The following is a 15,152-nucleotide window of genomic DNA, read 5'->3' as shown; positions in this document are numbered from 1 at the left end:
GTTTCTAATTGATGTAGCAAGACTCAGCCCACTATGGGTAACACCATCCTTAGGCAGGTGGGCTTGGGCTGTATAAAAAAACTGACCTTGAGCCTGGGATCCAGTAAGCATTATCCCTCCATGCTTCATGCTCCTGTCTTCTGTCACTGCCTTGGTGTCCCTCCATGGTAGACTATAACCTGTAAGCTGAAATAAAGTATTAGCTCCCCCTCAAGTTGCTTTTGCTTACATATTGTTTTTCACAAGCGCAGAAAACAAACTAGGGCAGTATCCAAACTCAGTTTTATTGAGCAAACCCATCCTTCTCCTTATAGAATGGCTATAAGACATTTCATACATTTGGTGATAAACGGGGTTCTGTATTCCCTATACTCATAGCCCAGAAGGCCAGAGCCTGTCCAAGCCTAGAACGAGGCTTAGTAGACATGAAGAATGTTCAGCACTCAAAGTGAAACTTCCTCCAGGGCTTTGCCATGTTTATCTTGGAGCACACAAGAAAGCAGAGGGAGACTTTTCTCTGGGCAGGAGGGCACTCTCTACAGGATGGGAGACAAGAATGCAGCCCCCACAGGGAAGGTGATAAGGTGTTCCACATAAGGAGAAGCTCACAGGGTTTGGGCAGTGCCATGCAAAACACCAAAGATATCTTTATTTTTGGGAAATTTTGAAACAAATGAAAGGAGTTCTGATGTTCAAAGGACCCCAAGATACGATGCATCGATGTGGTTCTTCACTGCTTTCTCACATCCTCTCCTGCACCTAAAGGTCTATGGCCCAGACTTTAAGGGCAGCTCTGCCTCACAGGGATGGTCTAGGATTGGGTTTTTGCCACCTCGCCTGTGGCTTGGCCTTCTCCTGGCCACTGTCCCCATCTGTGGGATCCATGCAGTCTACAACGATTGAGGACTTTGAACCAGCAGTTCACAGTTAAAAAAAAAAAAAAAAGTGTACTCACTTGTAAGTCTTATGTGGCATGAGCATCTGAAAAAGGGATGCTGTAAAGAGGCAGCCAAGTCTCTGTGTCTTCCCGATAGCAGAGAACTGGCTGAGTGTGAAGTGTGTCACACTGAGGTGTGTCACACAGTCTGCTCCACTGAGGCTGGTCTAGAAGAATTCCGTGCATCCTGTTCATTCAGATTCTTCTCTTTATCCCTGTATCTTCAGTTCCCTTCCTCCAGGTATACAGAAGGCATTTCCAAATGATGGTCTTATGACCTGCTTCTGGGAGAAAAGTGAACGGAAGGTGAGATGGAACATCTTACTTCCTCTGGCCTTTTGAATGCCAAAACACTGTCCCGGGACATGTGCCCTGAACTATCAATACTCTGGGTGAAGACTGTTTCCCTCAGTGGAATTGCCGCTGGATTCTGAAAGAACAAAGGGAATCCCAAAGTCAAACTTAGTCAAACACTAGACTTGAAGAACCTGCCTGAATCTCAGCTCTATACACCTAACTCAACGTCCTCGTGGAGGTCATTAAGTGACAATCACCCGATGAAAGGCTGATGCTGCAGAGTACAAGGGAAATGCCTGAGACCCTTCATCCAAAACTTTTGGACCCTGGCCCTAGAAATTTCATTAGGCAGCCCTGGGTGTGCACTCCAGAGCTAGCTTTCCAGGCTGCTTGCCTTGCGTCTGACATTTTGCCTCCACACTTTGCTTAAACAGAAGTGAGTGGCTTATATTACTCCTGCTCTTTCTTTTTCTTGCTCCTCCTATATTTGTTTGCTTTTACACTTCAGAGCTTTTACCTTCTGAGATAACTTTGACAATCATTGTTGAAGCTTCACTAGTTTAAAATCAAGCAATGTGTACTAAAGAGATGGCTCAGTCATTAAGAACCGTTATTGGACTTGCAGAGGACCAGGGTTCAGTTCCTGGCACCACAAAGCAGCTCATAACCACCTGTAAGTCAACTCCAAGGAATCTGATACCCTCTTCTGACCTCTTCAGGCTCCTGTACACAAGTGTCACATACACACACACACACACACACACACACACACACACACACACACACTGGAAAAAGGCCCTATCTCGGTCAGTGCTGTAATGCTGTGAAGAGACGCCATGACTACAGAAACTCATAAAAAGTGTTTAACTGGACTTGCTTTCATTTTCAGAGGCTTAGTGCATTATCATCATCATGAGGAGCATGATGCATATAGGCAAGTATGGTTCTGAAGAGGTCACTGAGAATTCCATATCCAGATCCAAAGACAGCATGAAAAGAGAGGCACTGGGCCTGACTTGGGCTTTTGAAACTTCCAGCCCCAGTGACACATTTCCTTCAACAAGGCCTTGATGACTAAGTATTCAAATATACAAACCTATGGGGCCATTCTTATTCAAACCACCACAGGCCCCAAGCTAACTTAGAAGCCTAGCACTGTCCTTGCAAAAAGTTTCCAAGCTCTAGCCCCAGGTAGATAAGGAAGTTTGCTTTATATCCTATATTCTGAGCAAAGAGAGCAAGAGAGAGACAGAGACAGAAACAGAGAGATTTGTCTTCAGAAGAATGTATTCTGTTAACATTCCATGTATGTGTGTGACATGACTCCACCTATCAGCAGCTCCCCAACAGAACTTCCTCAGGAATTTCTCCCAGACTTCATTGTATTCTGGCAGTTTCCACTCAGTCACCTTGAGGGTTTTTTTTTTTTTTTTTCCCTTTTCTGTGTCAGTCACTAGAATGAATTTAATCTTCGTTCCTTCTGTACCCTTCTCTGAAGAATTTGTTCCTAACAGTGTATGAAGAAATCCTTGGTGTCTTTGGCTTCACTCTACTCAGAATCTTTGGTGTTGTCCACAGAACTGACTTCATTAGTGTAGACCCTGGAGCGCTCTGCTAGATCTTATGGGTCTTTTCCATCATGGCCTGACTTACAATCTTGTTTAACTAAATCCCCAGGACCAATGCCATTAGCCTTTCTTCTGCCTTTGTATCTTTTCCGAAAATCCTTCCTAAGGATTCTAGAACAAGGAAAAGTATGATCTGAGACATCTTGCTGCCAGCCTTACATGCTGTCCTCCTAAAAGTCACTTTGCTCATCCATGGTGGTTAGATTATAAGAAAATGATGGGCTGGTGCATAAATGGATGGATGTGTAGATAGCTGGGTGGGTAGGTAAATGGATTATAAGGTGGTGGGTGAATATCAAGTATATTAGTCAGGGTTGCAGTGTGTGTGTGTGTGTGTGTGTGTGTGTGTGTGTGTGATGGTTTATAGGCTATGATTCAACAAGTCCAACAATCAACAGGAGCTCCAAGAATCCAGCATTTGTTCAGTCCACAAGGCTGGATGTCTCAGTTGATCTACAGTACACATTGGAATCCAAAGAAATAGGCTCTAATGCCAGTGAAGAAATAGACTTGCTAGGGAAAGTGAACACAAGCAGGCAAAGGGAGCAAGCCTCCACCTCCCATGTCCTTTACATGGGCTGCCAGCAGAAGGTGTAGGCCAGATTAAAGGTGTGTCTTCCCACCTAAAAATATCTGGATTAAAAGTGGGTCTTCCTGTTTCAAATTATCTCATTAAGAAAAAATTGCCTCCCAGTTGAACCCAGCCACATGTGTTTTAGTTAATTCCAGATGTGGTTAGGATGACAACCAAAAGCAGTCAACACAGTCAGGCAAATGAATGAAAAGACAGATGAGATGTTCAGATCAATGAGTGAGTGGACTGGATGGACAGTGGGTGAGTGGATAGAGAAATGAGATAGAAAAATTACATTAATCTTCTATTCTACATAATATCATCACCATCTAATTAACCATAATTGGTGTTAAGTTCCTGAGACTGAACACACCTGCGAAAAACAGTAATTCTTATAATCTGTTTCCTGCCTCTTGCAGAAGTATAGGGGACTCTAATCTCTCATTGCCATCCTGACTTAGGGTCTGTGCTATAAGCAGAAGGGACCACACAATGCAGGCATTCCTCGATTTGAGTGGGGCTCTCTCCTGATGAGCCTGTCAGAAGCTGAAAATACAGTATATCAAGAAAACACTTCACACAGCTCACCTCCCCATCATCATAGCTTAGCAATGTAGCACAAGGCAGAGGCTCATGTGTTTCCCTCATGATCTGCACCAAATAGAAAGCCATGACATGCCACTACTGTCCTGCATAGGAAGAGAGTAAGTATGTGGCAGCCCAACATAAGGAACCTACCTGTCATCCCAGCACTTGGAAGGTACCCGCAGAAGGATTAGGAGCTCAGGCCAGCCTGGGCTACATAGCAAAGACCTGTCTCAGGAAAGTGTCTTACTGCACATTGCTAGTCCAGGGAAAGATCAAAATTCAAAATTGCAAGTACCCTTGCACCACAGTAAAACTGAAAAAGGTTAAGATGAGACATCATATTAGAGACTCCATTCATGAGGACTGCCTCAGTGCCAAATATACTGTGCTAATTAGGCATGCACAGAAACTCCTGGAAATGTGCCCTGCTCCCACAGGCCTGAGCACCTGCTACAAACTTCTACGTTGATAACATTTGGTAGGCCTATGTCCCTTATGCTGGGGAGGAGCAGGCAGCGTGCTCCTGGCCATACTTTCTCCTGGTAGAACCCACACTGGCATTTTATATCGCAGACAATGGTCTAAGTTATATCACATCATTTGTTTATGTGCCACCACACTCTGAGGTGTATCAGTTTAGTCTGCATTGCATCGGAGAGAGAGCTTTAAGCTTGCAAAGAGTAGGAGACTTGGCTGACTTGAGTCAGACAGCAAGGAAGTGGCAAAGCTAAGTTACATACAAACTACACTCAGTGCCTGCCTCCCACCACTGCCTCTTTACACATTAGTCTGACCCCGACACAACTTTGAACAGTGGTGTCTTATGTCTGCACTGGTCTGCTAACATCGTGGCCACTAGCTGGGACTTTTGAGCACATGAAATGCCCCTAGGGACTGAGGGACTGAGTTCTTGGTTGTTTCACTTGAATTAAATAGCACAGTTTAAGGATCAGGAACTATTTGGATCATAAAAGAGGCCATGCTGAGCGAGAAGTGTAGGCAGCAGCTGAGAGGTTGCCTTTATTAGTACCATGATCCTAAAACATCATACTTCATCCCAAAAAGACCTTCTAAAGAGTCTGGCTGCACTTCTAATCACTCACCTGTCTAGGTGGCTTGTCTCGCTTTAACTCCTTGGAAAACATTCACACACACACACACACACACACACACACACACACACACACACACACACACACACACACACCTCCCCAAAATAAAATCAAGCAGAGTAACACTGCCATTGGTAGGTAAGACACTGACTTCCTCATTCTTCATGTCCCTAATGCTGCCGTCCTGTGGGGTGTTAGTGAAAATATGGGGTAGAGAGCAGAGTTGGTGGACAGGAGAGAACAGGGCCTCTCGGCTGTTTGGTTTTTTGTCTGTTTGGTTGGTTTTTAAGACAAGGTCTTGTATAGTAATCCAGGGGGGCATCAACTTCCCAGTCTTCCTGCCTCAGCTTTCAGGGTGCAGGGTTACAGGCAGTGCCAGTGTGCTCATCTGTGGTATCTGTTTTAAAGGTGATGAAACAGTGAGCATTCCTCACAGAGGGAACCAAGAACAGAGACAAGTGAGAAACTGTGAGGCAAGAAAGAAAGAATGATGCTGGGTGAAGCATTATAAAACACTCTGGATGAAGGACATAATAAGCGCCACATGATTCATGGTGTGAACAAGTTCAAACTGGAAAATGCTTTCAAAGAAGAAGGAAAATGAGGGTGTTAACTAAACCACAATGTGGAGCTGCGATGCTGGTCAGGAGTCAAGTGCTTGCCTAGCGTGCATGAGGGTTTAGGGTGTGTGGGTTTAGGGTGTGACACAGTGGTGCTTTACCAGCCTGTCAGGCCTAGGGCTTCATCACAGCACTCAAAGCAAAGACAACACACACACACACACACACACACACACACACACACACACACACACACGATCCACGTAGAGTTTAGTAAAATTAATCCATACACCAACAGAGACAGGTGATGCAGGGGTTAGTAAAATTAACCCGTATACCAACAGAGACAAGGTGATGTAGAGTTTACTAAAATTCTGAAATACTGAGAACACTGGGCACAGACAAGTCACAGGCCAATCCTAGTCCACCACCAGGTTGTGTAAATAAGTTTCCATTTAACACATCTGCAAACACAATAGTCATTTGCATGCACTTCAGGCCAGACAGAGAGGCTTCAGCAAGCTGCCAAAGCCCATGAAAAGTAGCATGGCTGGTAGGACAAGCCCTGGGAAGGCCTTGGGGTTAACATTGTGCTAGCCACACCCCAGCCTCAGCTATCACTCAAAGTTTGCCTTTTCTTCTTCCTCCTCAGTACTGAGTATTGAAGCCGAAGGAAGTGACTAAAGCCTGTACCATGAGCTACAACACCGTCCTGGTGTATTCTTTCCCCACAGAACTACATTGAAAAGGCAACAGCCAAGAGGGGTCAGAGATCTAATAGGAAAGCAATTTTCTGGCTTTGTTTGTTTTGGGGGAGAGAGAGTCTCATATATCCCACACTGGCCGGCCCCCAGCTGAGTTTGAAGCTGAGGATGAGTATGAACCCATGCTCTCCTGCCTCTACTTCCCAAGTGCTGAGATTACAGGTATGCATTACCAAGCCCTCTTATGTGATGCTGGGGATCAAATCCAGGGCTAGGCAAGTACTCTGCCAATAGCACCATATCCTGCTCCTCTAAGAGGAAAAAACAAACAAACAAAAATCATTAAAAAAAAAAAAGCTAGACATTCGTGCCTTTTTAAAACAATTCATTCTGCTGGTGGTCTTTTGCATGCTGTGCGCACAAGGGTGTCTTTGCACCTGGAAGAGTTTTGGCTTCTCAAGGGCCTGGCATGAGTAGCTGAGAGCAAGGCTGGCTGTGTGCACACAGTTCTTTCTTCAGCAAACTCTCTGGCTCCGACATGCTTGCCTAGTGTGATTCATGGCGTTTCACTCAGGATTGTCCAGTGGGTAATTGCTGCTTCAAAACCAGAGAAACAGATGTAGACCCTGAACCTTGGCTATAAATTCCAGTTTTATGATTATGGTTTTCAAATGCGCTGTGTCACACGGACAAACACTGATTCTCAAACAAAATGAATTTTGCTCTCAAACTTTTGCTTTTTTTGGTTTTTGTTTGATGTCTGGTTGTTCATTGGGAAAACTTTTATGAAACCATTGTTCAAACACAAAGAAAACAGAAAAGGTGGTCCAGGTTCCAATAGGTACCCCCACAAAGGGATCTTGGGGAAGATTCATTTTAACTATTTAAGTCACATTTCAAGTGAGTGTCAGTCATTTACATTTCCTTGTGAACAAATTAGCTCAGTTTTTACTTTCTACCCTATTCATTAATCATTATAAGTACATGAGTATGTATCTAAAGAATCATTATTTATCTTTGGTGCTTTCCTTAGTCCTTTAAAAGGAAGACTTCAGAGGAAAAATCATGTTTTCAAACAGAGAAAGAATGAGATTTACCCACAAAGAAATGATAAGAAATGTGGCTAGCTTGTGAGTCAGCTTTGTGAATTAGCACTTACTAATTGCCTCAATCCTTGCTGCCAGTGTAATTAATCCATGATGAGAAATGATTAATTGACTAGTGAGTCCCATTGCATTATAAGGAACCCATAATATCCCATCCACAAAGATTTAAATACTGATCAAGTTCATTTCCCTACAATTAAAAGAATCTCAAGGTGATTATAAATGTAAATTATCCTCATACAAAGAAAGAAATTCCCCAGTCATAGGCACACACCATACCACACCCCCAAACAGAGTGAGTGACTGTTCTCTCAGCCAATCAAGTACCATCCTGGGGGATTCAGCTGTGGTGCCTGCTGGGCTGGTTGACTGTTAATACACCCCCTCCCCCTGTGGAGCACTGGGGAGGGTCATGACACCCTCCCTACCACCTGTTGTGTACAATACCTTAATTGAACAGAGCCTGGGGAAGAACTACAGTATATAGGGATGTGGGCTCCATCTCTGCAGCTCTGGAGCAGCCCTCATCTCTGCTGAGTACAGGCTTTCTAGGAGAGGCATGTTGGGGAAGGAGCACCCTCTCACCTATGCTCTGTAAGGAAGCCCAGATGCTCAAAGTGCCCCAGAGTAAACTTTAACAGAATTGTGCCCCTGTTTGTTTTTGAAACCTTAGTTGTAGGAGAAGGGTTAGACAGGCTTAGTTCTCCCAAAGGGAAGGACTTTTAGCAACACACACACACACACACACACACACACACACACACACACACACACACACACACACACTCAAGAGGTATGGGGAGGGCATTGTGCAGTAGTACATTTGTAGAAGACATTTGGGAGTGGTTCCTCCCTTTCTAGATGGGGCTGGCAATGAACAGAATTTGGGGATTCATTCCCTGGTGTCTCATCCTCTCTTCCCTGTGACCAGTGCCTCCCTATACTTAGGGACAGAACCAGCAAGGAAGTCTATCAGCCTCCTATAAGAGGGCACCTGACACATGCATCTGCCATGATACCAAGCTTTCTCACTTCTAACTTACATTGTGCTGCAATTCAGCTGCTTCCTCTCCCCTATGTCTATACCTTTCCCTCCACCTCCAGTACCAAGCATGAGTGACTCTGTTTCCAGGGAACTGGAGAGCTTAAGGAAGCATTTGGGGCAATAAGTCTCTTGGGCCAAGCAGAAACTCACACAGAACCCAGTGTTTTGTATCTTTACGATTGCTCAATGATGGTGTGTTAAGTGTTTGTTTTATAAATTCCCGTGTGCCCCCTCACTTAGGATGTGTGTTTTCTTTGTAGTTGAAGGGTTTCTAATAATAAAACCCTGTTACAAAACGGATGGCTACATAAAGGGGAGAAATATAGCCTTTACTTTCAGTGAAATCTCACCCTTCTAACACTCAACTTTTCAATGGCAAAAGCTGAGGTGAAAACAGCTCCTGAGCTGCAGGTTTAGTGTACCTTCTTATGGGGCACGCTGCCTCCATGAGGGAGTGTGGTGCATGCTCCCATGCTGTACTGGGAGCAGCTGACTGGTCAGAGGAGCATTTCAGCAAGGGTGGGTGCCCCGAGAGGCTCCCCTGTGTGCTAGTGTGCATCTGCCCTGGCATTGCCCAGAAAGGGGGAACGGAGCCTGGGCCTCCCTGCGCATCTCCTTGCCAACTTTTCATGGAAGAATTACTAGGGAGACAGAGAAGGAAGGAGGAATGTGGTCTCTGCCTAGCATCCTCTCTCCTATGCCTTGCATCCAGCAGGTGATGTTGGAAACTGGCTGCAGAGGCTTCCCTTTGAAAGCCCTGCCAGCCTGGTTGCATGTCTACCAATTGTCTCTGGGTTTTGAAAACAGCTAAAACCCTGCTCCTTCCTCTGGTCTGAGTCAGTGTAAGCAGGTTAAAAGAGAAACAAGAAATCCTCTCACCTGAAAATTGTTTTTTAAAAAACAGGCGAGATTGGGCAGGGGGTGGTCTGAGCAAAGCCTAGCTTTCAGAAATGTAAAATCCTTATACTTACCTGGTTTTCAAAATATGCATTTAATTATGTGTGGGAGCATGTGCTTGCTGGAGAGGCCACCAACACACTCCATGCCATTCATCCGGATGAGTTCAGAGGCAGCATAGGTCTGTCCACCTATGAACCAGTGGCCTGGTCAAGTCTAGGTGTCCCTGACAGAAGTCCCACGGCTGGAACAGGAGGAAGGAACACAGTTGATATCTCTTTTGTGTGTCTACTGAGAAATTACAGGTAGTATTTTCATCCCGTAGACAGTATTACACAGGTCCATTATATGGAGGAGAAAACTGAGTCCTAGAGAAAATCAGTGTCTTCCTAGACAGACAGACAGTGGCAGAGCTACTGTGTTTTCTCCAACTACTAAGCCAGAATCTAGAATTCATCCTCATATCTACACACACACACACACACACACACACACACACACACACACACACACACACACCACTTGGTCGCTCAATTCTGTCTCTCACTTTTCTCTGTGTGTGTTTGTGAGAGGGATTTGCAAGGGGTGAATAGCAGTGAGGGAGAAGAGGAGAACAGAACGGGGAGGGGAGAAAGACTGACTGGTGAAGTAACTAATCTGTAACTGCTCCAGGTGTTTCAGCCTGCAAGGCATTTTTAAATCGAAGTAGATCCCGGAAGGTGCCCCCCACCCCCTGCAGAGCAGCCCCTTCAGTTAGAGTCTCCAAGAGAGGGAAGAGGTGGGAGGGGATGTTTAAAAAATATATAAACAAACAAATAAGAAGAAAGTTTTTTAAAAAAGAAGAAAGAAAAAAATGGAAAAGGACTGCTAACGAAATGGAAAGTTTCCCGGGCCGCGAGGCTTCCTTCAGAGAGGGGTGGCGGTGGCGGAGCCCCTGATCAGGGCTTGCCGAGTGCTTTTACAGAAGTGGAAAGATACCTAAGTTGCAAGAGCTTTGCCAGACACAGCGGAGCAGGGAGGAATTTCGGAGGTGGGATGGGGGCTAGGGTCTCCCCGCCAGGGCCGAGCAGATGAAAAGGCGCAAACCGCAGCCGCGCTCCCGCTCCTCCCTGCGCTCCTGGCATTGTTTGCACGCTGAGCCATGGGGAGCATCGCGCGGCTGGCCGCGGCCTCGCTGGCTGCCGGCTCTTGCAGGGCTGCTGGGAGTTTTTAAGCGCTGTGAGAATCCTGGGAGTTGGTGATGTCAGACTGGTTGGGTCATTTGAAGGTTAGCAGCCCGGGAAGGGTTCACCGAAAGTTCACTCGCATATATTAGGCAATTCAATCTTTCATTCCGTGTGACAGAAGTGGTAGGAAGTGAGCTGCTCGGAGGCAGGAGGGTCTATTCTTTGCCAAAGGGGGGACCAGAGTTCCCCTGAGCCGCGGCCGCAGGACTGGGATGCCGAGGACGCGAGCCACCCGAGCAGGGCGCATCTGGGCACCGGCGGGGTAGGACCCGCGCGCTCCCGGAGGCCTGCGCGGGCGTCGCCTGGAAGAGAGAACTTGGGATCGGTGCGGGAACCCCCGCCCCGGCTGGATCGGCCGAGCGAGCCTGGAAAATGGTAAATGATCATTTGGATCAATTACAGGCTTTTAGCTGGCTTGTCTGTCATAATTCATGATTCGGGGCTGGGAAAAAGACCAACAGCCTACGTGCCAAAAAAGGGGCAGAGTTTGATGGAGTTCGTGGACTTTTCTGTGCCGCTCGCCTCCACACCTAGAGGATAAGCACTTTTGCAGAGCGCGGTGCGGAGAGATCATGTTTGACTGTATGGATGTTCTGTCAGTGAGTCCCGGGCAGATCCTGGATTTCTACACCGCGAGCCCGTCCTCCTGCATGCTGCAGGAAAAGGCTCTCAAAGCCTGCCTCAGTGGATTCACCCAGGCCGAATGGCAGCACCGGCACACTGCTCAATGTAGGTTTATTATTTTTTTTCTTTTCTTCTTCCAAGGAAAAAAATGTCTCTCTTGCATGCAATAAAGACACTGGAATAAAGTGCAATGGTGGCAAGACAAAGGGTTTAATGATTTAATGCTGAAGGGTGTGATCGGCTGGCATGCATATGGATTCCATCTCTGCTGAAATTCCCTCTTGGAGGGTTTTTTTTTTTTCCCCTAGAAATGCACCCCTGCTCTTCTTCACCACCCCATTCTCTCTTGAAAATAGTTTTTAAAATATGTATATAGAGAGGGGGAAGATAGAAGGTGGCCACAAGACCTTCGAAACATTGTTCAAGTAGTGCAACCTGACACACCACGCAATTTATGTTAAATGGGTGCAGAGGATGTTTAACTTGACTGGGATTAGCCACAAGCCCAGTAACACTTGTGTATTCCAGCAGTACATAAGTAATTAAAATATGGCATCGTCCCTTCAAAGAACGCAACCTGGTGAAGGCAGTTGCTCCCAGAGTTCCTAATGCACAGGGCAGGATGGTGTAGGATGATGCTGCCGCCCTCATTCCCTTCGCTGACCAAAAGCAATATGTCTTAGCATTGACCCCACTGCCACCTCTCCAGGTCACTTTGTTGGTGTAAGAAGTTACTGTTTTGCTAGGGAACTCCTGGTCACCAACACTCCTTGGGCTGCCCGTTCATTATTTCCATTTCTTACAATTCAGTCAGGAGTTTGGACTTCAGTTAAAGGAAAAGAAATCTAAATGAGATAGCCTCCTTTTTAAAAACAATATTGACTGTTTGGTTATCTGATGTTGACATGGTGCTTCGGCTCCATCAGTCAACAGTAGCTCAGTTTCAGGCCTGAGAAATGACCAGGAGTCCTAAGAAATCCTACCTAGGACAGGCTGTGGTGGGAGACTGCAGGATGCCTCGCCACCCTGACAGTGATTTAGATAAATGGCTCATCTATCTATCAAAATGTTTTTAGTACTTGATTTGACAATTCATTGGAGCATTAGCCTGAAAATGACATTTTAAATCTTTGTTTTCAAAGAGGTCAAAGTTTAACTAGAAGAAATTGAGTTTTCCTAACAACGTGGTGGCTTGTCTAAAGAGGCAAAAAGGCAAGTAGAGTAGGGGGCAGTGGCCACATGTCAGGTGACCTCTCTGAAACTTTTTCTTCAGAAAGGGGGGGGGGGAAGACTTGCTTCTTGAGCCAGAAAATCAACAGGTTTGTAGCTGGAAAAATCAATAACCATTTGATGCCAATAGCCTGGCCATCCAACTTAACATTCACCAAGCCACATGCAGGCAAAAAGAATATAGCTCCAGGAAATGCCTTGCTAGTCATACCCTTTCCTCTTTGTTGTTCATTTTCTTTTGGGAGAAGGCAAAGAAACTTAGTGTTAAAAAATACTTTCCAATCCACTAGCGGGTCCTCGGAGCCCTCCTATCCATAGCAATTAAAATAATGTGGACATTCTAGTTGAAATCCAGGGAACTGGGCCTTGTGAAACTTGGACTTGTTAGGGAGGATTGTTCTGCAACATTTTTAATGGAAAGAAAGAACTGTCCTGGAGAGAGATTTCATGGAGCAGAGTTACTTGTGGAAATTCTCCCGTTTGCAATTAGCCTTCCTAACCTGCCTGTTGGGTTGCAAGAGTGGAGGGAAAGCTTTGTTTGTTCTTGAACAAGTTAAACAAGGGATTTGCTTTATCTGGGGAGAGCTGGTGCTGAATGTGTCACTCGCCCAGGGCAAGCCGATAAGCAAAAAGTGTTGATAACAGCAAGGTTTAGCTAATCAAAGAAACCTGCATTAGACAAAGTAAATAAAGGCATTTGACAAAAGGGTTGCAGAAATTCCAGTGTCTTATTTTTGTAAGCAAGGCAATCAGAGCTCATTGTGGTCAGCTTCAGCTAGGGTTTCAACCCCATGCTCCAACTTGGAGCCGCACTAGTCAAGTGTCAATATTGCCCTGCCCTGCAGACTGGCTCTGTTCTCCACAAACCACTGAATCCCCAGTCCTTCCCGTTGGTCTAGAAATTACGTCTTTTGAGGATAAATAAAAATAAAACATTCTTTTTAGAAAAGTTCTAGCAAGTGTCTGTGTCATGCCGTGTTGAGGCTTTTGAAATGAAAGCCCTATGAGAGCCATGTTTGCATAAGTAACAGCTTAAATCCCAAGGACTTAGTTTTTCATTTTACCTAATAGCTGTTTTTAAAAGGTACAGATCAACTTTGCTCTAACACAGAGGAAACAGTGGAACAGAGAGGAAAACCTGGTACTAAATTCCCCACAGAACTACCCTTGGCCTTGTAAGTCTTCTTAGGTTTTTAGTGTGTATTTAAAACCCTTTGAACATAAGAATGGCCCCAGAATCTCACTTTGTAAAGTGTTAGAATACTCCCTTTATTTTCCTTTTATTTCTAAAGAAAGAAAACTGATATGCCAGCCAGCTGTTGGTTTGTAGCAGGGCCTATGGATTGTTTGGTATAAACATTGGAAATCAGGATTAGGGGCCACTAAGGGAATGTGGTGTAAAAAACAGAAAGAAGAGGACCCTAGAAGGCATCCATCCGGGTCACTAAGTGTCTATTCAGATGCCTTCTGGATTCTCTTGGTTTTAGGTAACTCCAGATGTTTTCTGCATTAATTGCTCTGTGGGCACAGGCTAAATCTTAATATTTTTCAGTCTAAATATAGTTGCTTTGGTGAAATCACAAGTGTGACAACATCTTGGTCCATTTTCCTGTGCTCTCCCTTTTCAACACATCAGAAGAGGGAAGAAAAAAAAATGTTCTTTTTGAATAGGCTTTTTCCCATTCAAAAGAAATTATCTTTAAAATGAATACTAGCAATGTGTGATTAAGGAGGAAGAAAAGCTCCCCTCTTAGAACCCAGAGACCCGGATTTGAAGTATTAAGCAGTCCTCGCCTAGTGAACTATAACTTGAGGTCAAAGTGGCAAAATCAAAGTTACCTTCTGACAGACAGACTCAATGAAGAACGACAGCCGCCATATGAACTGAGTGGCGTTTCGAATAAATATTTCAGTGAAAAGGCCCAATTGTTTTTCTAAAGTAGGACATAATTTTCTGCTGCTAAGCCACATGACTCTGTAAGTAACACCATCAGAAGGAAGAAAAGAAAGAGGACTCGGTTTAAATCTCAGGGAGAGTGCACCACAGGGTCATTCTAAAACAAAAGATGCACAAAGTTTTCTTTTCCAGTCAAAAAAAAAAAAGGAATAATAGAATTTTGTCAATTTCCAGATAAATGGGTGGCTTTGCAAATTAATTAAATTTTATTGCTAGAAAAGGTAAATTCCCACAACCAAGTCCTGGGAGGGCAGGCACCCCTGGATCTCCTTAACCTTTGGCTTTGCTTTTGGACCCGATGAACAGCTCTGGTTTGAATTTGACTGTCCAGTAGGAATCGAAAGCTCTGGTACTGGATCTGACCTGGTTTTCTTTATGTATATATGTGTGTGTGTGTGTGTGTGTGTGACCATGATGTCAGTTTCTGTCAGGTTAGCTGATCTGAATGAGGTTTTTCTTCTCATTTTGGACCATCCAGAACCAGCAAATACCGTCCTGGTTTTCTGTTTCCATTTTGCTTTTCTTTTCTAATAAATCACAAGAATAAAACAATATTCTTTGGATTTCAGATACATTTTTTTTTTTTAGTGTCAACATGTTAGGCAGGCAAATGGCTGAAAAAGAAAGAAAACCTTAGTTTTCTCTTTTACACATTTAGCAAGGTCAT

General features: G+C 44.8%; 1 protein-coding gene across 3 annotated transcripts in view; it reads left to right on the top strand.

Moving 5' to 3' along the window:
* Positions 1–15,152, top strand: part of Rarb (retinoic acid receptor beta) — a 349,488-nt gene that overhangs the window by 193,519 nt on the left and 140,817 nt on the right. For 2 of the 3 annotated variants that reach the window (XM_035452139.1, XM_027389383.2), the window contains exon 1: positions 11,247–11,403. The exons of the other annotated variant lie outside the window; for it this stretch is intronic. In XM_035452139.1, the coding sequence (XP_035308030.1) occupies positions 11,247–11,403 (157 nt within the window). Of the gene's footprint in view, positions 1–11,246; positions 11,404–15,152 lie in introns of those variants that run through there. 3 annotated transcript variants of the gene reach the window in all.

This window comes from Cricetulus griseus, assembly GCF_003668045.3.
Source record: "Cricetulus griseus strain 17A/GY chromosome 1 unlocalized genomic scaffold, alternate assembly CriGri-PICRH-1.0 chr1_1, whole genome shotgun sequence".
Taxonomy (NCBI): domain Eukaryota; kingdom Metazoa; phylum Chordata; class Mammalia; order Rodentia; family Cricetidae; genus Cricetulus; species Cricetulus griseus.
Note: the sequence above shows the minus strand (reverse complement) of the source record. Positions and strands in the feature narration are given on the sequence as shown.